This window comes from Monodelphis domestica, chromosome 4, assembly GCF_027887165.1.
Source record: "Monodelphis domestica isolate mMonDom1 chromosome 4, mMonDom1.pri, whole genome shotgun sequence".
Classification (NCBI taxonomy): domain Eukaryota; kingdom Metazoa; phylum Chordata; class Mammalia; order Didelphimorphia; family Didelphidae; genus Monodelphis; species Monodelphis domestica.
In genome coordinates this window covers 165,844,929-165,869,714 of record NC_077230.1, presented here as the reverse complement: position 1 = coordinate 165,869,714, position 24,786 = coordinate 165,844,929, and the positions used below count along the sequence as shown (strand labels likewise).

Sequence of the window (24,786 nt, the reverse complement as noted above, 5' to 3'; positions counted from 1 at the left end):
CATTTCTCAAATCTGACAACACCTTAAGTTCCTTGCAGAAACAGCTAGGAAGCCCAAGGCTACATACAACTAGTTATGTCCATGCAACGTAATCTAGAAGTTTTCATAAAATACAAGCATGCTCCAAAAAACTTATTTTTATTTGCAACTTCTGGCAAAGGGGAAAACGTGGCCACTATGTTCCTTTAGAAGACAAGGGTCTAGAGGCAACTAGGTAGTACAGTGAATAGAGAGCCAGGCCTGGAGTTGAGACCTCGATTCAAATCTAGGCTCAGATACTTACTAGCTGTATGACCCTAGGCAACTCACTCAACACCAATTACCTAGCCCTTGCTGCCCTTCTGTAAGAGAAGGAAGAAGGAAGAAGAAGAGAAGGAGAAGAAGGAGAAAAAAGAAGATAAGGGTCTAGTTTGCTAAGCAGCTTCTCCACAATGGGAAGCAGCACATTTAACTGAAACTTATACTTGTATTTCTGAATTTATTTAAAAAAAATTTAATGACTATTTCTAGTAATGGATTTACAAAAAAAAACAAAACAAAACCCTATACAACTTTTGTTTGTGATCACTATTAAGGAATGATCTTTGTGATCACCATTAAGGAATAATGATCTTCCTGTGCTGCAGGTTGTTGCTTCATTTTTAGAAAATACTTATTTTGGAGAGGATGCAAGAAATTGTGCTGTGTACCAGGCCAACAAAACTTTGTTGCCCCTGCCATGTGGTTCCAAACGGGAATGGATATGTAAAATACCAAGAGGTAAAAATATAAAGAGCCTAAGTCTGTGTGTATGCGCATTGTTTTCTTAGACTTCTCTAAGAATAAAGGAATGTAGGACTAATATGTATAAGTTTTGTGTACCTATCAGCTAGGAGGCCCTATACAGTGGTGCATGGTGAGTCAGCCTCAATGCTGAAAAGCCCTGGGTTCTGCTCTTGCTTCTGACACATACTGGGCAAGTCACTTAACCCCTTGATTCCCAAGGCAATTATTTGAGAATATAAATGAGAAACCAATGATCAAACTACATCAGCAGAGGAATTTCCCCACTAATAAAATTAGAGTTCCAGACTAAAAAAACCCCAAAGCATGTTGAACTTGTTTCCAGTGAATAGATTTAATTATTTGCAGTATAATATCTACTCTTTTATATAGGGAAGTTATGATAGTTTATTGAGAGATAAAAGGAAATAAGAAAAGATGCCATCAATATTCAAGAATCACTCATTAACATAAGTTATCAAAAAATTCTGCTTAGTTCTATAACCATTGCCTCCACAGGTATGGTTAGGACTCAATTAGTTCAAATAATGAATTAGTTGCATAAATGATTGCATATATTAAAATGAGTACTACTTAGAGTTAAAATTATGTAAAATATAATAATTGGTTCTCACCTAACAGATATACATGCAATACAAATTCAAATAATATGGCTGCTTCACAGGATAAATTATTTACATTAATTGGGACCTAGTTGTACAGTTTGAAAAAAAATGTTTTCTTTGCATTAAAAAGGGGTTTTCTTGTATACATGGATAGTGGATACCTTCAGTAGCATCATCTACAAATTTTTAGGCAATGTTTTATCAATAAAGTTAGAAAGAGTGTATATATATATATATATATAAATACACATTATATAAAGTATCACAAATTATTTCATTGTATGAGCATTTTAAGGTGAAGTGAAAAGTGTTCTTTTAAAATTTAAACCACCTTAGATATAATGCCTTTAATGAGAAAATTTCAACTAATTAATTTGCTTTTATTTATAAATCATCTTTTTTATTGCAGATATAAAACCAAAGATCCCCTCGTGGTACACACATGGTAAGCCAACAGCCTGGAAATTCTTCATCTTGTTGCAAATTATTCCATTTCTGTTATGATTGGTACTTCCTTTTTGCCATTCTAAAGCTAAAGCATATTTTAAAGTTAGTGACACAAAGTGTTCCTGTGAATTAATATTATAATTTATTTCCATTTTTATGATTTGTGATTTTAAATGGTATGTAAAATGAGCTCTAGACCTGAAATTATAAACCTGGATTTGAGTCCTGGTTTGGTGACTTGAACAAGTCTTTTTCATAATTATTATAAGTTTTAGTTTCCCAACTCTAAAAATGAACTCATATTTCCTTCCCCTAGAAACTGTTGTCAGAAAATGCTATTGAACTGTTATTATGCTTCTTATCATTGCCCTTTAAAGACTAATTAACGTGTGTATAGGTTTATGTGTATGTAGCAATAGTAATAGTAATTGTAGTAGTAGTAATGGTGGTGGTTATAATAGTAGTAATAGTAATAGTTGTAGTAGTAATAGTAGTATAGGTGATAATGGTTGTGGTGGTGGTAGTAGTTGTGAAGTAGTAGCAGTAGCAGTAGTAGTAGATTAAGGAAAATGAGCAATTGGAAAAAGTATGTAAGGAGTGGTCACAAATATTGAAGAACAGAAGCCATTCCCCAGAGTAAAATAGTAAAAGACTATGAACAGATTTTGAAAGAATCATAAACTATAAAGTTATTAAAATATGCCTCAGATCATTAATGGTAGGATAAATAAAAATTAAAATGACTGTCATGTTTTTTATTCTTCAGACCCAGAAAATTAGAAAAGATGACAAAAATAAAAACTATCTATATTGGAGAAGCTATAGGAAGGCAGGCATATGAATCATTGCTATTATGACTGCAATTTCATCCATCTGGTCTGGAAAACAATTTAGAATTATGTAGGATTAACCCAGAAATATTATTACTGGATATGTAACCAAGAAAATTCAAAACAGAAATGTCTAATATATTCTGAAATATTCATAGCAGAACTAAAATGAAAGTCAGATTAAATTATCTCTAAGGTGCCATTATCCTGATCCAAAGACCTACAGTCAAAGAGGGAATCAACCAAATAGATTATAGTACATGTAAGTAATGGAATATTGTTGCACAGTAAGGAAAAAGATGAAGAATTCAAAGAAACATGGAATGATTTATATGAATCACTATAGAATGAAATAAGAAGAACCAGAATAATAATATATACAACTATAGCAATTTAAATAAGAAAAATAAATAGAAGATAAAGTCTTAAGTAATTACCAACTAATTTTGGTCTCATTGAAGAGATATTGAAGCAAACTTCCTTACTCTAGGTACGTGAAGGCAAACAGGCTGAGTGCTGTGCTAGGCCCCTTACCCTAATGAGGGAGGCTCGTTAGGTTGCTGGGTAGAGGGGTGAGTAAAGTGGGGAATGTCCTCAGCAAGTGTAGAAGGGGAGGGGAGTGGCTCAAGCACTCTACTCCCCTCCAGCTCTACCCCCTGTGAGATGCCCACCTTACCCCCCCCCCCCCCCGTGAGCTCCCACTGGGCTATTGGACAGAAGGGAGGGGATGTGAAAAAATGTCATCAGGTGTGATGGAGAGGGGAGGAGAGAAGCTCCGCCCAAGTCCCTCCACTTTTCTAGTAACAAATTGGGACCAGGGGGGTGGTTGCATGCCCAAAGAGAGTACTCTCTATGCCAGCTTTGGCATGCATGCCATAGGTTCACCATCAATGTTCTAGGTAATGAATGGGCAGTCACCAGCAAAGAATGCTACATGCATTTTGTTGTGTTTTTTTAAATACATTTTTTACAGATTATTTGTCAATATATTTTCTTAATATTTGTTTTCTGATATGTTGCAATATATACTCACTGTCCCTCCTACCACTACCCCTTTCCTAGGAAGACAGGTAATATTATACAGATAATACATGTATTATCATATACTATATATGTCCGTGTTCATCATGTTGTGAAAGAAGACACATAATGCTTACATTAGAGAAAAATTCATGGTGAACATAAAGTAAAGAATGATATGTTTCAATTTGCATTTGAACCTCATCTGCTCCTTCTATGCTGGTGGACATCCTTTTATTTTTTTTTGTCATGAGTCTCTTAGAGTTGTCCTAGATTCTTCACTTGTTGATAATAGTTAAGTCATTTACAGTTGATCATCATACATTATAGTTGTTATATGTACAACATTCTGTTTCTGCTCACTTCAGTTTGTGTTACTTCATATAAGGCTTTCCAGGGAGTATTTTGTGATTATCTTGTCATTTTTTATGACACAGTGTAATGGAGAAGATGAAGGAAGGAGGGAAAAGAGGTGAGAAATAGTGAAAGGATTGTTTCTTTCCTCCATTACTTATGGGAAGAGATGAGCCAAGTCCTGTCCTTTTGAAAAAGGGTATGGCTCCACAGTGGTGTTACCTGGGAGATGGAGGACAGAAGACATGGGTGGGATTGCCTCAATAAGATGGTGAGATGCCTTCCTCAGAGGAGCCCAGGGCTTCTGAGGTCAAATCTGTCTTTGAGAGGCAAGATGATCCCTTATAATTCTGCTTCCCAAAGGGACATTAACTGTCAGCCTTTCAGGGGTTTAGAAATGGTCAACTGCCAAGGAGAAGATGTCAGTTTCTTTGGTAGGACAGTACTGAGTCACTGGGGTCTGGGAATCAAACCCTCTCTTGGTGAGAAGTGTGACAATCCCAGGCTTTTGAAAGATCACAGGAGAGGACAAGATTTCAAATCTCAATCCCCCTGTTATATTATTTAGAGACAGGCCCAAACCCAAAGTCCTAAATTTCAAATGATTTATGGAGATAGAAGTAGGAAAGATAATGGCAAAGGTATGAGGGAGGAAAAATGGGAAGTGGGTAAGAGGAAGCTCTAAAGATTTTCCTCTCTTGCAAAATGGCCTTTGAAATTCTGGAGGCCAAAGGTTTCTTAGCCCTAGCCTCTCCTTTTTGCCAACTGCTTTCTTGCCCCTACTCTTAAACTAACTAAACCTTAAAGTTTGTCAAAGTTTAAGTCAAGGGACAAGTAAGGAAGAGAGAGAACATCTCAGGAAAGGATCTGGATGGTCTGGTCAAAGTCCAAATCCACAATCTCTCTTGAGGATTTTAGATAGCTGTAGTTGAGTCTTAGTGGAGATATTTTAGGATCTTAGAAGGGAAAACAGGTCTCAAATGGATGGGCTTTTTCTCAGCTTTCAGGAGATCCACCTTTCTCCTCCACCTCCCAACCTGAAATTTCCCCCTCCTGCCCATGGACTTCAAAGTTCTGATTCTTTCTTGGAACCCTCAGCTTTCTCCTCACCCTTTCTTCCCTTATTTTACAAGAGTAGTATTCCATTGCAAGCATATACCACAGCTTGCTCAGCCATTCCCCAATTTATGGGCATCTCTTTAATGTCCAGTTCTTTGCTACCACAGAAGGAGCTACTCTAAATAATTTTGTACAGGTAGGTTCCTTTCCTCTATCTTTAATCTCTTTAAGCTAAAGACAGTAGTGGCATTGCTGAGTCAAAGTATATGCATAGTTTTATGGTCTTTTGGACATAGTTCCAGATTGCTCTCCAGAATGGTTGTATCATTTTGTGGCTCTAGCAGCAGTGCATTAGTTTCTCAATTTTTCCACATCCCTTCCAGAATTTATCATTTTCCTTTAATGTCATGTTAGCCAGTCTGATGAGTATAAGACAGTACCTCAGAGTTGTCTTAATTTTCTTTTCTCTAATCATTAGTGATTTGGAGTATTTTTTCAAATGACTAAATATAGTTTTAATTTTCTCATCTGAGAATTACCTGTTCATATCTCTTGACCATTTGTAACATGAGAAATGCTTTGTAATCTTTTAAATTTTACTCCATTCTCTCTATATATGAGAGAACCTTTGTTAGGGAGATTTACTATAAAGATTTTTCTCCAGTTTATTGTTTGCCTCTTAATCTTGGCTGTATTATTTTTGTTTGTTTAGAAATTTTTATTTATTGTCACCAGAGTTATCTATTTTACATCTCAAAATGTTCTCTATGTGTTATTTTGAACTGAATTCTTCTCTTATCCACAGGTCTGACAGATAAACTGATTTGTGGTCCTCTAATTTGTTTATGGTATCACTCTTTGTCTCTAAAGCATGCATCTGTTTTGATTATGCCTTGGTATATGGCATGAGGTGTTGAATTATGCCTAATTTCTGCCATGCTATTTTCCAGTTTCCCCAGCAGTATTTACCAAATAGTGAGTTCTTTGAGAAGCTTGATCTTTGGGTTTGTCAAAATGCTAGATTACCATGGTCATTAATCACTGCCTGTTGACTATCTAGTTTGTTCCTTTGTTCCTCCACTTTATTTCTTATCCAGTACCAGATTGTTTTGATGGTTACTGCTTTGTAATATAATTTGAGATCCAGTACAGCTAACGCAACTTCATTTTTTTCATTAATTCCCTAGGTCTTTGTTCTTCCAGATGAATTTTGTTATTATTTTTCTAGCTTTATGAGGTAATTTTTGTGTAGTTTGATTGGTATGATACTGAATAAGTAAATGAATTTAGAAAGAAAATTGCCATTTTTGGAATATTGACTCAACCTACCCATGAACAATGAGTGTTTTCCCAATTGTTTAGATCTGTATTTATTTGTATGAAAAGTGTTTTGTGGGTAACATACATTTTGAGATGCATTGTTGGATTTTTTTTTGGCCCAACTGTTTTTCACTATTATAAGGAAGAATTCATTTCAGAGTAGGGGAGTGGAGCTAATCCAGAAATGGCTTGATGTAAAAATTAGAAGTATCAACAAATTTTTGTTAAGGAAATGAGAGATTTAGGCATTTAAAAAGAAAAATATTTGGCAAAGTCAGTCTGACTATGCATTCTTTTAAGTAGGCATATGGTACCTAATGGTGCATCTTTTGACATAATTTTTTAACTTTATATTGTAGATGAACCATGGCTTTTTCATCAAGGAATTGAATATCTTTTTCATAGTGATCCTTCTGATTGGGAGAGTTTTGCATTTGCCTGTGCTTGGCTTGGTGGTGATATGCTCAACATTCTTTCTGCAATCGAACAAGAATTTGTCCTCAGCAGGATAAAAATGGTAATTAGATACAGTTTCTATACTATAACCTTGAAGATTTCAAATATTATCTCATTCCATATTCTTTAGAATATTTTCATGTTGATTTCAGACTTTTGTTGAAACTCTCTCAAAAACATGACCATATTTTTAGTCTTCTCTTGTGGAGATTGAGAAGATGAGAAAATTGGCCTTAGCATGTGGATGTCATTCATCTATTGTATTTCATTCTTGATTAGTGGGAATATTGCAGAAAAAACATGGATTCTGCTTTTGCAAAGTTTGTTCATTAAAGTCACCCGTTTCCCTGGCTTTGAAGTTCTACAGATTTCATGTACAGCAGATGGTGACTAGCAATTCCCATTTTTCACTAAAAAGAGAAAAATAATGGACTTAAGTCCTCCCATTAAGAACTTGGACTGCCTGAGGAGAAGAACACAAGACTGGTTTAGGATTAGCAAAGGAGATCGTGGCTTTTGTTTAGAGATCTTTGAAAATATTAAATAAAGCCTCATTTTTCAACTATAACTCACATATATTTCTGCCTGAAGATATAGGGGAAAACTAGGTGATCCTATAAGATCCTTTCCAGATCCAGCATTTTTCATATTATTTCCTGATAATTAATCAGGGAATAATACCTTGTCCATAGATGGGACATCTATGGACTCTGCTAATGAGGGAGGTTGAGGCCAGTGATTCCTTTGTGTTTTTGAATTCCACTGAGCTGTAATACAGTTAAAGGTAGGTAGGGTGTCCTTACTAAGACTGGCACAAGTATGGTAAGTCTCCAGGAAGGGAGGTCTAGTCTTTTAATCCCCATGTGACATTGGACATTCACTAAACTTTTCTGGGCTTTTCTCATCAACCCATCACTACTTTAAAAAAAGGCCATCTTAATCTTTCTGAAAAAAACAAATAAAGGTAGCTTTCTTATTAAACTTTCCACCATCTCCTGGCAACCATTTCTTACTCTTCTCCATCTTCCTAAATTCAAATCCGGCCTCAGACACTTAACTAGTTGTGTGACCTTGGCCAAGTCACTTAAGCATGTTTGTCTCTGTTTTCTCACCTGTAAAATGAACTAGAGGAGGAAATGGCAAACCACTCCAGAATCTTTGCCAAAAACAAAAACAAACAGCATTATGAAGAGTCAGTTATGACCAAAAAGGACTGAACGATTGATGTCCTCAAACTCGGTTTATGCAGCTGGAAAGAACACTGACTCTGACCGTCTTTGACTTTGAGCTTGGAGAGTACTGAATTTGGAGTCATAGGACTTGAGTTTGAATCCTGGAACTATTTGTATGACTTTGGCCACGTCCCTAACTGGTTTCAGTTTTCTCCTCTTTAGACTACCTTAGAAGAGCTGTAAGGCTCTTTTCACTCTTGCAACATTAAGCCCATGAATGTATGATTCATGAGCTTGTAAATTTCCTTCCTCATCCCTACTCTCACAAGTAGTGGGTTGGCAGAAATAAATGGAAACTCTATTTGGATTGGGAAGTCCTAAGATTTTCACAGAGACTACCACCACTTTCTCAAGCTTCGACCGTGCCATCTGGATACCAGACCAACCTTGCAGCATCTAGCATATTCAGCTAACTACCAATTGGCCATCTTAACACAAACCTTTGCCAGTATTGGAGACATTTTACAGTATATGGGATAGACCCCAAGAAGATCCAGATGGCCTAGTAAGTATGACATCTGTAGTAGGCAGGCACATTCAATTTCCTAAAACATTTTTTCCTGCTCTTAATAGATTTTCTTCCCCATTTTTAAAGCTTCTTGACCACTTACATTGGTTGCAAGATCCAAAAATGAAGAGATTTCTCATTCTGTCCATCCCTGCCATAGTGGCAAAAAAAATATGGAGTTGTATTCTCCCCAGAGAAAGGACTAAACAGAGAGAACCCATGTGGGGCCTTCCCTTCTACCTTTAGCATCCCAGTGAGTGGAAGCAGGGTGAAATTCATGACACTTTTTTCCTTACTTATCAATTGTGTACCACTCCCACTTAAAAATTTCTCAGAAGTGTAAGGATGCTCAGAAACCATAATAACATGTAGTTCTAAGACTAGAAACAACTAAATTACATAAACAAACAGGGAAAGTCTCCCTCCCCCAGAAGGCTAATAAAGGAACAGTTGAAACTAAATGTTTTCTGATGCTGTTCTTAGACCTTTCAGCTAGAGAAAAGAATGTCATTATTTTCTCTCCTATTCTTTCAGCAATTGAAAGACTGTATTAAAAAAGCACAACAGGCAGTAGATTGTCAAGCACTTGTTTTCCAAACCAACATAAAGATCCTTAAGCCTGTGGCCCAAATGTAAAAAGCTCTAAGCATCCCAAAGAGCTACTAGAATGAAGATGTTCGGTGAACAGAATCTTCTGCTAAGAAGTGTGCCAAGTTCCTAGTATATTGCATTTTGTGATACTGTATGTTAACTTTTTTTTTCTTAAAAACCCTTACCTTCTGTCTTGGAGTCAATGCTGTGTATTGGCTCCAAGGCAGAAGAAAGGTAAGGGCTAGGCAATGGGGGTCAAGTGACTTGCCCAGGGTCACACAGCTGGGAAGTGTCTGAGGTCAGATTTGAACCTAGGACCTCCCATCTCTAGGCCTGTCTCTCAATCCACTGAACTACCCAGCTGCCCCCTGTATGTTAACTTTTTAAGGCATGAAGAAGACAGAAGTGCTTGTTAGTCCCTCCCTAAAATCAAGTTATCATGGGCAGGCTTTAGAACAGAGGGAAAGAGAGAGCTTCAATTTCCTGGGTCATAATCTCAGCACTAAATTTTCTTTGAAGTTAAGTACATTTCATTTTATTTTATGCTCCAGTGTACTTAGATTTGTACATCGGGACTGTCAAGAAATTATGATACAAAATCCATCAAATACATAAGAGTCAGTCTGGAAAACATTGGCAAGTTTGCTTTTTTTTTTTTTAACTCTTACTTTCTGGCTTAGTATTTAGACAGAAGAGTGGTAAGGGCTAGGCAATGAGAGTTAAGTGCCTTGACCAGGGTCACACAGATGGGAAATGTCTGAAGTCAGATTTGAACCCAAGTTCCTCTTGACTCCAGGCCTGATGCTCTATTCACTGTGCTTCCCCATTGCTACTACATTTACAATTTTGTGATGAGGACTTCTTGCATTCCCCAGCCTCTATCTGAATGGAGAAGGTAATACCATTAGTTATAATAATAATAATAATAATGATCTTTTTCTTTAGAGTAAGATATCTGGAGTTGAGAAGATTCATCTTTCTGAATTCAAATCTGGCCTCAGAAACTTACTTAGCTTTGTGACCCTGGGCAAGTCACTTAACCTAGTTTACTTCAGTTTCCTCATCTATCAAGAATGGAGAAGGAAATGGCAAACCACTCTAGTATTTTTGCCAAGAAAACCGCAAGAGGTTAGAGAGTCAGAAATGACTGAACAACACAGTATCTTCCATTTGTTTTTCAACCCTTGCCAATCAATATCACTGGGAAAATAAAACCTTAATTTTTCAGTTAAAAGAGAAAACCAACTAGTAAAAGCCATTTTTTATTTTGAATTTGCACTTTAACTTTTTTAGATCTTTAATGGAGTTGGAAAATTTACTTTTGAATATAAGACCCTGATTTGTTTGTTAAAAATTCCTTTGTATATAGAGGTTGTGTTTACTATTTCCTTTCATCATGAATGTGATATTTTTAGGGGCACAAAAGTTTGAGTTTTCTTGTAGCAGTATGTACAGTCTTTTTCTAGATAACTGGATAAAATACAAAAGAAAACATAGAAGAAATATTGACTTTTTCCCTTTATTTTTTTTGCCAGCTATCAAAGAACGATAAAAATTGGTGGATTGGGCTCCGTGAAGAAAGACCTAACCATGGATTTCAGTATGATTTGTATTTAATTGTATTTAATTCCCAAAGAGAGACTTTATTTGGAGAATGAGTAAGCCAGTCTATGTGATCAATACACATGTCTCTCAATCATAATTTATTACTCATAGTCTTATTTACCCCAGAAAAAAAGACATTTTCTACTTTTATGAGTTAAAAGGAACATTTTGACCTTGATTCACCTCCCTACCTCAGGTCCCAAAGATGTTGTTAGGAAAGGAGTATGCAGAAGAAGAGAGAGATATGAGCTTTAATTTTTTTAAATTTCCTTATAGTTGGAGAGATGGCTCCCCATTAATATACCAGAACTGGGATGAAGGAGGAGAAAGATCTGTGAATAATCAGAGTCAGAGATGTGGCTTCATTTCATCTGAAACAGGTTTTTGTTTATCTTTTGGGATGTTTTCTTCATTAACTAATAATCAGCAAGGTCAATTAGAATTATTTTTGGTTACATTAGTAACATTTTAGAGGTTTGGTAGTGGTCAATTTTTTAAAAAAATTAATTTGCTTCTCTTCATCAGTTTATACACTAGTGGAATTATCTATATGATCATTATCACATAATTAGTTTTACAACTTTGTATCTTTTCTTGTGGACCAGGGCAAAAGCAAAAATGAAACAGTCTATTGAAATTGATTGAAAGAAATTACCCATTATGGGGCTGCTCTTCAAAGTAACAGACCCCCTTGCCATCCATTTTCACTCATTATTCTTGGTAGATGGAAATGAGTTGTCTACATGTTTAGTATTTGTGAGTTTATTTGAATGTTTGTGTTTAAGGCAAATTGGATTTGAGAACATGTTCGTGTCCTCTTGTTAGCAGCCTGTCATTAATTCTTATTTGGTCTAGTAGGGTGGCCATTTGCATGTTGGGCTTAGTAATTCTTTATCTTAAAGATGCGCGATGTATTTCATTTCCCAGAGGGTTTCTTTTGACTATGTAAGCTTCTTGTCAATTTGTTTTTATTATTACCTCATATTATTATTTTACAGTTGCACTTAATTAAAAATAACTCATTCCCCAACTTAGCTGGGTGTTGACATCTACTTTTTCTAAAGACAAATCCAGCTTCTGTAATTGCCATCATGCTTACTTAGATTCCATGGCAAATTGCATCTCTGTTTCCTCAGGTTGTTTGAAGACTGCATTGCTCTAATAGCTTTCACTTTCTACTTTCTAATCAATAAATGGGAGTGTACCCATTGACCCTGAAAAGGGATACAGCTGTAGCCTAACCTTAGGACCAAATGCCAGGAGCAGCAGAAGAAAAGAAGCCCCCATGATGAAAGCTGTCTGAGGTTCTTCCCCTGCATACATTTAGAAAAGGAAAGGTCTTGTGATTAGTCAACTTGCTTTTACCAGCAGGTGTCACAATAGTCTACAGAAAGCTGGTTTGGGAGTACAGCGGTTCATTTAAACAAGAGAAGAATAAGCTCTCATTTTTCAAAACTAGGAATTCCTTCCAGCTCACATTCTTGACACCAGGGTGGTAGTTTTGTTCTGTACAATTGACAGGCACTGCCAAGCCATGGGGAATTTGATTTCAAGACAATCTGTGTTGTAGTAGGTCTAATTCTCTGCTTAGAAATCCTTAAAATCCATGAAAATATCCATCTTGAAAATCTAGTTTCTTAAAATGACTGAGTGGTTGAGTAGAAATGGTGTGTGTGTGTGTGTGTGTATGTGTGTGTGTGTGTGTACGTACACGTGCATGTGTGCATGTGCATAAGGGTTACTCAATAATCTCTATTAAGAAGTTTGACTTTTTGCTATCAATCTCTATGAAGCTTCTTGGAGACCTCCAAGTAATAATTTTGGAATGTCACCATTATAAAGCCAAATGCTGTATTCCACACAATTGATTCCTCTGGAAACTTCCTTAATTCAAAATTCTTACATTAAGTAATTCTCTCCTTATTTTGTGCTTTTCCTTTCTGTCAAAGCTAAATATTTTTTAAACAAAACTGTTAGGGTAGCAAAATTTTCCCTTGTGAGCCAAATATTGACATGACATCAACCAGACTTTTTTTGTATCTACTTTCTTTGCCTTTGCAAAATGATCATGTATATAAACTGTTCTTAGAGTTGACTCATAGTGTTATCCATTTAGTAGATGTCACTTGAAAAATATATTGTTAATTATTAAGTTAAAATTATAATTGCTAATTATAGATCAGTTGTCAGAATGAAAAAATGAATTTTAAAAGCAATAGACTGTAGCTAGCTATAACATTTGTTGAAGGAATGGTTAAATCAGTAATATTTTCAAGCCCTTTCTAATTAAAAAAATGTTCTTCTTTCTAAGGACTCTGGAGTAACGCAGATTGTTCTGTTTATATGCCCAGCATTTGTAAACGTAAAAATATATTAGTTATAGAGAAAGAAAAGGAAATACCAAAGCAACATGGATTGTGTCCCAAGGGATGGCTGTACTTTGACTATAAGGTAAACCTGACTTCAAGTAGTAAGTTCTATTTCTGTAACAGAAACTAAAATGGCTTTCAAGATCAGAAACTATGAGTAGGAAATGAGATCTTTATTTTTAGCTTTCAACGTACTTAATAATTTTTCAGTTTATAACCTGAGCAAACATTTTAGAATGCAGATATAGCAGTCTTTTTACTCCTTTCTTGCCAGACACCTCCTCAGCTTTTGATAATCTGTTAACATAGCTAATATATTAATTTGTGCCTCTGTAAACTTGTCCATCAGTTGTTTTATGTATGTGAGTTTTACTTAGCTGCAAACTATAAGCTCTTCCAGGACAGAGCCTGTGTCTCCCATGCCTGAGCCCACCATCATGTTCTGAGCATATTATAAATGGAGACAAAATTATCTTAATGGTTCAGCTCAGTCTCATGCCTCACAAAGCATTGAATCTCCATACCAAACTGAAATAAAAGATTTACCAGTAGGGATTATGCTACCTTAGAACTGTGGTTTCATAGACTGTGTTTAATTAACTCCTGGATATTTCCTCTCTCTCTTCTGTCATGCCTAGTTGTTTTTTCTTTTTTTAATAAATTATTCTATGGGCTTTAGATGGAAGTTGTTGGCCTATTTGTTATTCTGATAATTTGGAAACTCCAAATGAGTCATGATCCCAGTAGTCCATACTATTATATTAACAGAATACATATAATAAAAATATACTATTTTTTTCAATGATTTTTCTTCTATTGTTACTTGAAAAATCCAACCAGTAATATCATGAGCTTATACCAATGGTTCAATCAGCTCAGTGTACAAAGATGTTTTATTAAACAAGATACTTGACCTCAAAGGCCATTATGTCATTCTAAACAATTACTTCCTATCATTGGAAACTGCGAATTCAACTTAAATTACAGTGAGAAAAAGACAGCAGTTGACAACACTAATTCTGAATGGTAAGATCTCAGGGTTTTAGTGGGTTGCAAGTTCAAAAATACGAATCAACCAAAAAAGCTAATGTAGTATTGGGCTGTTTGAGGGGCATAGCTCCCAGGAACAGAAGAATGAGAGCTCCATTGTGTTGTGCCCTCATGAGTTCATTGGAATCTAGACAGAATTAAGAAGAATGTCAGTAACCAGAGAATGTTCAAAGAAGGGTAACCAGGATAGAAAAATGAAGGTTTGACAATGGGTTAAAGGAATTGGTCATGTTTATCTTGGACAAGAAAAGAATCAGGAAAGGAAACAGTAACCTTCTTTAAGTCTTTAAAGGGCAGACATGGAAGAGAGATTTGGTGCATTTCACCCCATAGAGTATAACCAGGAGCAATGCATGGAAATTTGAAAAAGATAAATTTAGGTTTGATGTCAGAAAATAAAAAGCTTCCTAATGATTAAAGTTGTCCCAAAGAGGAACAGGCTGCCTAGAATGCCAGTTTGTTCTCCCTCTTTGGAGGTCTCCAAGCAGTGGCTGAATAGCCTTTTATTAAGTAGGTAGAGAGGAATCCTTTTATGTATGGGTTGGATTGCATGGCCAAAAAGGGCCCACCAGCTCTCAAATTCTGTGATTCTGAGAGTCATTATTTATCTTAATATGGTTATTAACCCATTTTTAATCAATCCTAGGAAAATCATAGCATCCCAAACATTCCAAACATCCCAAACAAACATTTGGAACATACAAGGAACAAATTTGTAAAGGACCATAAGTGCACTATATATTTGTAGTGCAAACTGACAGTATCAGTCAGTCCATAAAGATTTACTAAACACTTACTGCATGCCAGCCACTGTGCTAAGCACTGGGCTCACAAAGAAAGATAAAAGACAGTCCCTGCTCTCAGGGAACTCACAATCTAATGAAGGAAAGGACAACGAAGGGAACAAAAATGTATTAAGTACCTACAATTTGCCAGGTTAAGTCTTTTCCAAATATGATCTCTTTTTATCCTCACAATAACCCTGAGAGGTAGGTGCTATTATTATACCCATTCTACAATTGAGGAAACTGAGGCAGACAGGTTTAATGACTTGCCAAATAGATAAGTGAAAAACCAATTGTGACTTTTAAAATAGAGAAAAGACACCAACAAATATTCTAGAGTCACATATTTGGTAAAGTATTTTTGTATTGTATTGGTATTGGTAAAGTATTGAACCAATAGTTTGGTTCACACCATTCTTTAGCATGTAGCTTATATTTTATCCTTTTCAAATATTCAAAATATTCTCAAAAGGACTGTTGTTCTCCTCAGTGTACATACACCCCATAAGGATGTAGGTTGCAGCCTATCCTGTGAAATTCTTGTTCACTTTCTTCCATAAGTTTGCCACACAGGGTCTGCCCAATGTGTGTGTAGGGACTTTTCCTTTGGTGCTCTTCAAAACCTTGATAGTACTTTTGGAGGCATACAATCAAAACAGTTGCCATATTTAACCAAACATTTTTCATTTAGTCCAGACTCAAGACTAAACTTCCAAAAAGATATTTATCTTCTATCATTTTCTTCTTGGTAGAAATCCAGAGATGGCTGTGGTGAAGGAGAATGGTTTTAGCCTCTAGTGACTAATTTATTTGGAGTGACTACAAACAAAATTCCATCAATATAAGAGCATATGGCATTTCTGAAGCAACAAAGGTTAAGTCCCAAATAATTCTCAAGAGAGCTACTGATTTGGAGAGACTATTTTTCTTAAGAGCAACTAAACAAAACAATTTTTTATACTTTTATCTCCTAATCATTTTAGGTAAAAGTTATGTAGTAAGAATTAAAGAATGACTCAATGAGCAAGTGAATGATTACGTGCTATGATTACAATATTCCTTTCTCCAAAAAAAATATTTCCTCTACATTTTATATCTGGCCAGTGGTTTGGAATTATGTTTATCAGTTTTTCTTCCAAAGATTCTTGGGAGATTGATTGATTATTTGTCCTATATAGATAGAATAACTGAGGCACGAGATAGTTGGCTTAGTTTAGCATCTCAGAGAGCCCACAAAATTCCTCTTTAATGGTACAAAACATTCTAATGGAAATCCTTTACAAAAGCAATTTGACCAGCATTCACCCAGAAGGAAAAATGGTAAAGTACTTGCTGCTCTAGAGCTGGGTTTTATTTCAGAAACAAAGACCCAAATTTAGACACAAGGAGCCTTTGTGTGCAGAATGGGCACACCAAACAATTCTAAACACTCTTTTCTTAAGATAGACTTCACTTTTCTTTTGTTACCTTTTCATTTGCAGTTCTTAAGATATCTAGTTTCAGTCTGATTAATTTTTAATATGGGCCACAGAATTTGTAATCCACCCATATGTGGAATTTTTTTTAAAGATTCTCTTCTGTTGAATAAAACATCCCATTTGAAAGAGATGTCTTTAAATATAAGTAATCTTCAATTCATTGTGTATCATAGATGTTCACAGTGTACAAATTGGTAAATTGGTTTTAAAAAACATAGTTTAGACACAAGGATATTGTACTTTAGTTTGTGGCTTAATTTTCATTATAAATTAATATACTTCATCAGCTAATAGAAAAGGTTGTAAAGCATAAATTTGAAGCAGTAATACGAGACACCAGTGCCTCACTCAACTGATAAATCTTAGTCAAGATGGGTAATGGTATATTTTTTCCCAGAGAAAACTTATATGGCTAACCATGAAGACATAGATGCTGAGAGAACATTTTTTCTTATTTTCCAGCAGTTAAAGAGTCAGTGTTCCTAAACTCTGCCATTACCACGATTCTTTTATGCTTTACCACTACAAGAGCACAAAGCTAAAGGCACTGTAAGAAGAGTTCTCATTTAAATTATATTTTAGAGTTTACGAAGCATTTTTCACAAGAACCCTCTGCAATATCGAGTGCAAATACCATCATCCTTATTTTACAAATAAAGAAGCCCAGTCATAAAGTTGTAAGAGGCAATCCTCAAACCTAGAGCTATTGAAATCAGGGCTTGTTCCTAGATATCAAAATGGCACCTATGACACTGAATAAACCTATAAACTCTTCTACTTTATTATGGATTTCATAGAGAATCAGAGTAAATTATTTTTATTATATTGTTTTAAATTAAATTTTAAATTATTAAGTTAAATTTATTTTTGCTTTTATTCTGAACCTAACAAACACCAAAGACAATGGGTACTTGCATATGTAGAGAAAGGGAGCTGTATATAAAAAATGAGTCTTTATTATCCACAATTTGCATTTCTTTTTTTAAGCTTAGATACTTTTAAAACATTTCCTAGATTATGCCAATTAATTACCTCACAATTTAAAATTTTTCATTTTCTGACATTTTAGAGAACCTCCTTCATATTCCCTCCTATTTAGCCCCCAAAGCCGTCCTGCTTGTTTGACCTTCTTTGTGATCTTTCTTCTGTTATTTTCTAATTAAATGAAATTGAGACTTTAACTGCCCAAGTTGATGAAGGAAATTTCCAGAACTTCTCTTCATACACTATTTCAGGGTTTTGGAAACATATGATCATTAATTTATGGGATTAGAGTGGGAAGAATCCGTGGAGTACATTTAGCCCAACCATTTCAATGATGAGGAAACTGAAGCCAAGTTGTAACTATCTGCCTTGAAATGTTACAATATTATTATTTTAGCAACATCTATAACTAATCCCCAACCTGGAATCTGGTCTCTCACAATATATTTGTATTGCTTTTTGATGATTTCCAGAAAGACATAAACAAGGCAAAAAGTTGCTCTAAAAAAAACTCAGTATGTTTAGTGAGATACGGAAATCAAGTTCCCTATAAAATCCTAAGACTTTAAAGCTATATTTTTAAAAGTTATTTAAAATCTAGAGTGGTACTTAGCTCTTCAGAGAAAAAAAGACTACTGTATTGTAGTAGCAATATAATCTATTCATAGGCTTATGGACTAATGGGAAGTTACTTTCCCAAAGTCACACAGGTGATAAGTCAGAGGAAATAGAAATAATGCCTTAAAAATAATTTTTGTTCAAAGTGCATCCTAGTGGAAATACCAAAGGACCAAAAGTTCCAGAAGTCCTGGAAGAGTGCTCAGAATTTCTGTGCTGAAGAGGATGCCACACTTGCCTCCATTCAAAACGAAGTGGAGCAAGGTATGGTATTGAAAGTTTAATTTTACCAACTAACTGTTTTTCTAAACTCTTACCTTCTGTCTTAGAATTGATACTGTCTATTGGTTCCAAGGCAGAAGAAAAATAAGGGTTAGGCAATGGGGGTCAATAGATTGGTCCAGAGTCACACAGCTAGGAAGTGTCTCAGTCAGATTGGAACTCAAGATCTAGAATCACATAGCTGGGAAGTGTCTCAGGACAGATTTGAACCCAGAATTTCCCATCTATAGGCCTGGCACTCAGTCAGCTGAGCCATCTAGTGGACCCACTTACCAATTAAATATTATTAGACCAAGTGTTTTACACATTTACTTTGGGCGTGTTTTTATATTTACTTCTCTGAGTACAGATTCCTCTTCTTCCTTAAAAGAAAAGAACTTTAAACTCATTGAGGGCAAGTATTATTTTGGTTTTTGTCTGTGTCCCCAGTGCCAAGAAAACACTGGATATTTAATAAATACTTGTTGAATAAATGAACATTTGAATATGCTCAGTGTTGTTCTAAAAATAAAAATCCCATAACTCATTCAAGGTGAAGGTTGTAAGTGCATTGTCAAGACTGTATAAATATTCATCATTCTAAGCAATGATCATACAGATGGAGTCTAAAAAGGCTAGGGTGGTATATGCATAACAATAAGCTGCTGGTGTTGCGTTCTTTTTGTCCTCTTGGGAATAGTGTGCAGAATAAGGGGATATGTGTGCTCAGTTTCCTAAATGGCACAGAATGTAATATGTTGTTGATACAATGAATTTTCCCTAGGCCATTGAAAGATTTCTCTTCCCAGGATGATTTGGGTTTTCGCCAGCTGTGCGTTATAATTTCAGTGTAGTAGAGGGATTATTTTTTTTCTAGTAAAACAGTCATTATATGAACATGCTAAAATTGTTTTGTTAAATATGTGATAAGACCCCAGGCCTGGCCAGCTAATGTCAGAGAACAATGACAATGAAATAGGAGAAAGAATGCATTACCTTAGACAAGGACAATATAACAAAATCCTACCGCTGATTTGTAATTAAGTTTCCCCTTTATTTAAATGTAGCAATCATAGCTACAAACAGGGATATGTGATTACACAAATGGTTTCTATGATATTAATGTTAGTAATGCATTCTTGTTTTTGCAGCTTTCATTACAATGAATCTTTTTGGACAGAAGGCTAATGTTTGGATAGGTTTACAGAGTGACAATTATGAAAAATGGCTAAATGGAGAGCCTGTAACATATTCTAACTGGGCTCCAGTTGAGATAATAAATGTAAGTTCTGAGATATGGTTTTCAGAAGTTATGTAAAAAATGATCTTGTTGATGAAGGAAATTTTAGTCTGAATTGTCAAGTTTTCTCTGATAACCAATGTAATGTGTTCACTTTTTATTGGTGTTTTTATTTTTTTAACAAATCGACTTAATATATTATTCTATAAACATGCTTAATTATCACTGTTGTCATTTTTACTTTGTAGATAATTCACTGATTATATGAAAAATTGATAAACTAATTATAAATGAACTTTATAGTAATTACTTATATTTTTATCAGGTACAAGATACATTCTATACTGGATTTTCCAAGTCCCACTGTGATTTTTTCCTTAATAACTAATAAACTTTTTTTCAGGGTAAGAGCCACAACTCTACAAATGTTCAAGAACAAGCTTCTCTCTGTACCTTGTTATCAAGTAATCCTAATTTTCATTTTACTGGGAAATGGTACTTAGAAGATTGTAGGAAAAGCACTTTTGGATTTGTCTGTGAAAAACCACAAGGTAAGGAACCTTTTTTCTACTTCATGCATTTGATCTTCTTTTTCATATTTAATATAACCATGCCCTAAGGGTCCCCAAGTAGCAGGGTTGATAATAAAGTCTAGCTGCTGATTTCAGTCGTATAAGATTTCACTGCATGGCCTTGGACGAACTTGTGGAAGGAAAGCCCTCCAAATGGTCCCTGAGCCCAAACCTGGCATAGGACACTCTGTCTTTTTACTCTAGGAGTCAAAACCACAGAAGGATTTCACTGGAGTTCATAGACAGTTATAGAAATAGGAACTACACGGCTCCAAAGATCTATTTGTTTAGAGTGCCAGTGAGCTGTAGGCTATTCATGTGAAGTATGGGAAGAACTTCTTGTGTCTGTCCTCCATCCAAGACCTTGATGTTGATGAAGGAAAAGAAAGACAATGAGCTGTCAAACTTGAACGGACTATATGTATACTAATTAGGAGGAGAAATTCTCTCCATTCTACATTGCCAAATGTGTAAAGCAAACTTGAAAGCATTAACTACATTGTGGCTTATTATTCCTTTATTATTGTGTTTAAGTGATGTTGAGGAATCACGAACTACTAATTTAAAACAATCTGGGAGGAAATCTTTTAGTCTTCTTACTTATCAGGTTATAATAGTAATCCTAAAATTCTGAAACAGAATATTAGCTCAATTAGGTTATAGCCAATCGGATAACAGAATATAGGACTGAAGAAACCTTCAAGATCATATAGTCAAGCCCTCTTTTAACCAGTAAGGAAACTGAGGCCCGCTAAGGTAAACTGGTTTGCTCATCGTCATATAGCTGTTGACTAATAGAATTGAGGTTTGAACCTAGATCCTTTGACTCCAAATTGGGGGTTCCTTTTAGTATACATCAGTGTCCCTGAAGGGAGTATTGTTGAAGGGACTGTGAAGAAGTCTAAGCTGTTCGGGAGAATCCCTTAAAAATTATGGAACTATCTCTACCATGTCAAAATTATAGATTTGTTGGGCATGGTGCTCTCTAAACATCATTCCTTTTCTGGCACATTTTCAAACTAGTTTAAGAGTTTTACACTCAGTCATTTGTTCATTACACAAAAGTTTATATTTTATTTCATCTTATTAGATTTGTCCCAATATCCTGGTCTAGTGATAAATTTGGGGATTCTCATGCAGTCCTCTACCTCATTATTTTATAACCACAGTTACTGTGTCATCTTCAAAGTTTATAAACATGTCATTTATACCATCTTCTAAATCATTTATAAAAACATCCAACCCAAAGAATTCACTTTTTTGACAAAAATTGCTGGGAAAACTGGAACACAATCTGGCAGATTTTAGATTTAGACCAGCTCCTTATACCACATACCAAAATAAGTTCCAAATGAATATATGACTTAGATATAAAATATCATGTCATAAATAAATTAGAATAGCAAGGAACAAATTGCCTGTCAGATCTCTGACTAAGGGAAGAGAGTTCATGACCATATAAGAAATAGAGATCACAGAAAATTAAATGGAAAATTTTTATTACATAAAATTTAAAAGTTTTTGCATAACCATAGCCCAAACAGCTAAAATTAGAAGAGAAAAGTTAAATGAAGAAGAAAATACCTTTGTAGCAAATTTCTCAAATAAAGGTCTCTTTTCCAAATTATAAAGGGAACTGATTTAAATTTATAAGGTTAGGAACCATTCCCCAATTGGTAAATAGTCAAAGTATATGAAGCCAATTTTTTAAGGAAGAAATTCAAGCTATAAATAAACATATAAAAAATGTCCCAAATCACTAAGCATTAGAAAAATGAAAATTAAAGCTTGTCTGAGGTCTACCTCATACTCATTGGACTGGCTTGGAGGTAAATGGTTGGAGGGTAAATGAGCACTTTAATGGACTGTTATTAGAGCTATGAATAGGTAGAGCCTTCTTACAATACTACATGGAGCATTTACTATAAACATTAAACTATTTCAAAGACTATTAAGCTACAAAATTTTTAAAAGATGTGTTTTCTCTTCAGTTATAGCCTAAACAGCTTTAATAAGGCATTGAACCAGAGCCAGCTTAGATAAAGAATAAAGATTGAACTTAGATTCCAGAAAACTAAATTTCAAATTCTCCCTCAGACACTTACTAGCTTTTTAACACTGAACACGTCACTTAGTCCCTCAGTGCTTCAATTTCCTCATCTGTTTAAAAAACAAGAAAAGAGAGTGGCTGCTAAAATCCCTTCCATCTCTAAATCTGTTATCCTGATTTGTTGAAATCTTGAAGTGTACCTCAAGCACTCTAAATGATTTCTAAACTCCTTCATCTAAAATCATCCTATTTCTATTAGTTATACTGATTCATGAATTAATACTGAGAAGGACTTCAGAGTCTATTTTAAAGATGAGAACCAGAGCTTTAAAGACTAAACCTTCATTATGTAAGGTTATACAGACTTAATAAATGTCTGAGATAGAATTTGAACCCAGACCATTCTGAATTCAAGGCCAGCTGCCTAAGAAAAGCAAATTTACTTTTTTTCTTTTTTTTTAGTCACCATACCATAGAGATTGCTTAAATAAATTACCTACAATTCCATCAAGTAGTCATTTTGTTACTGGTCTTTGAAACCAGAAAATTTCCCTGAGAATTTCAATATATATCCTAAAGTTTCAAGGGGCAGCTATTGCAATTATATCCCCTGCCTGTTCTTTAGTCTCATCTGTTACTGTGGCATGCTATAAATGAAAATCAATTCTGGTAGAATAAAAAGAATTCTGGAGTTATTGGAATCCAAAGACCTGGGTTTTAGCCGTGGCTTTACCAATAACTAGTAATGTAAGTCATGTTTCCTGTTTGGGGACCTAATAGGATATTCTTGTAATTGTTACAGATACCTCTGGCCACAACATAAATGCATCTACTATGTTTCCAATACCAGAAACCTTAGAATACGGAAATAGAACTTATAAAATAATTAGTGCCAATATGACTTGGCATGCTGCTTTAAAAGCCTGTACGGAAAATGGAGCAGAATTGGTCAGTATTACAGACCAGTTTCACCAATCCTTTCTCACTGTCATCATCAACAGACTAGGACATTCCCACTGGATTGGACTCTTTACCTCAGACGTAAGTACAATGTTCTTAGGTGCATCTTTGCATAAATAATTGTTGAATTGGGTGGCAAAATGGTAATGGGAGAAGAGATGGCCTGGATTTGAATCCCAACTCTGAGAACTACTATCAGTATGACCCTAAGCAAGTCACTCAGCCTCTCTGAGACTCAGTTTCTTTACATATGAGGTGGGAATTGGCAAATCACTCTGGTATCTCTGCCAAAAGTGAAATCAGACTGGGTCATGAAAAGTCAAAACATAATTGAAATAATCCCACAAGAATGTAGTTGGGGTTTTTTTGGTGGGGGGTTGCAGTTTGCACTCTCTCCTTTGCAGTGTTGCAAGGAGAGTGCTAAGAAAACTATAAGTGTATCGACTTTATAAACATGTATTAACTTTAATTTATTAATCTTACTAGGTGTAGCCATTAAGAATTTACCAGGTAATGCTTTATATTATGTTAATGAGTTAGCTGGGCTATTTATTGTTTTAAAATATCCCATCATGGTCCCTTTTGGGATTTGGAAACCTAATTTGATTGTTCTCTTTAGCACTTATCCAGCACTTAGCACAGTGCCTAGCACATAGTAGAAACTTAAATGTTTATTGATTGACTAGCACCATAATTTCAATCACTCTTGAGATTTAACTTATAGGTACTGTTCCTTCCACCCTGGTACTAAGATTTGGAGAAGTTTTTTTATTATTTTTGGAAAAGTGTGAATATCCCAAAATCTAGGAGGGGACATTTTTTTTTCTTTTAAAGCCCTTTTTCTTCTGACTTAGGACCAATTCTGGGTATTGGTTCCAAGGCAGAAGACTAGTAGAGGCTAGGAAATGAGGATCAAGTGATTTGCCCAGGATCACACAACTAGGAAGAATCTGAGACCAGATTTGAACCCAGAACCTTCATTCTCTAGGCTGGTTTTCTGTCCAATAAGACACACTACCTACCCCCAGATATGTCTTCTTATTCCTGGCCTCTCTTAATAGAGGGATAGAAGTAGGAATATTAGGCTGGAGTTCAGATATGAGATACCTAGTTTGGAAAGGATTTTTACATAGAGAGCCATTGCCATCCAAAGCAGGGATCTGCTTTAATTTAGTAATTCTTAATCTAGTGTCTGGGAATTTTTTTGAACATTTTGATAACCATATATTCCACATATTTTATTTTATGCATTTCCCCAAATAGCCAAGGGTATTTGGACACACACACACACACACACACACACACACACACACACACACACACACACACACACACACACATACCTTCTCTAATTGAATTTCCTTCTGTAGAATGGTCTTAATTTCGAGTGGTCAGATGGAACAAAGCCCTACTTCACTTACTGGGAAGATGAAGAATCATCATCTGTAGGTGAATGTACTTTTGTGGCTATAAATGGACGCTGGAGGAGTACAGACTGTGAAACCCTTCTGCAAGGAGCAATCTGTCATGTGCCAAAGGGTAGGATCATGACTGGTAAAACTCATAGCAGAGAGTTTGCCATTTATTTTATTCTACTTAAATTTATTTA

General features: G+C 35.3%; 1 protein-coding gene across 2 annotated transcripts in view; it reads left to right on the top strand.

The window, feature by feature from the left end:
* Positions 1-24,786, top strand: part of PLA2R1 (phospholipase A2 receptor 1) — a 168,847-nt gene that overhangs the window by 128,430 nt on the left and 15,631 nt on the right. Inside the window, exons 15-25 of one of the 2 annotated variants that reach the window (XM_003341235.4) lie at positions 627-759; positions 1,798-1,833; positions 6,778-6,935; positions 10,741-10,805; positions 11,087-11,190; positions 13,122-13,261; positions 18,241-18,358; positions 19,507-19,637; positions 19,999-20,146; positions 23,020-23,258; positions 24,548-24,716. In XM_003341235.4, the coding sequence (XP_003341283.2) occupies positions 627-759; positions 1,798-1,833; positions 6,778-6,935; positions 10,741-10,805; positions 11,087-11,190; positions 13,122-13,261; positions 18,241-18,358; positions 19,507-19,637; positions 19,999-20,146; positions 23,020-23,258; positions 24,548-24,716 (1,441 nt within the window). The remainder of the gene's footprint in view (positions 1-626; positions 760-1,797; positions 1,834-6,777; positions 6,936-10,740; positions 10,806-11,086; positions 11,191-13,121; positions 13,262-18,240; positions 18,359-19,506; positions 19,638-19,998; positions 20,147-23,019; positions 23,259-24,547; positions 24,717-24,786) is intronic. The other variant, XM_007494249.3, reaches the window with a different exon arrangement.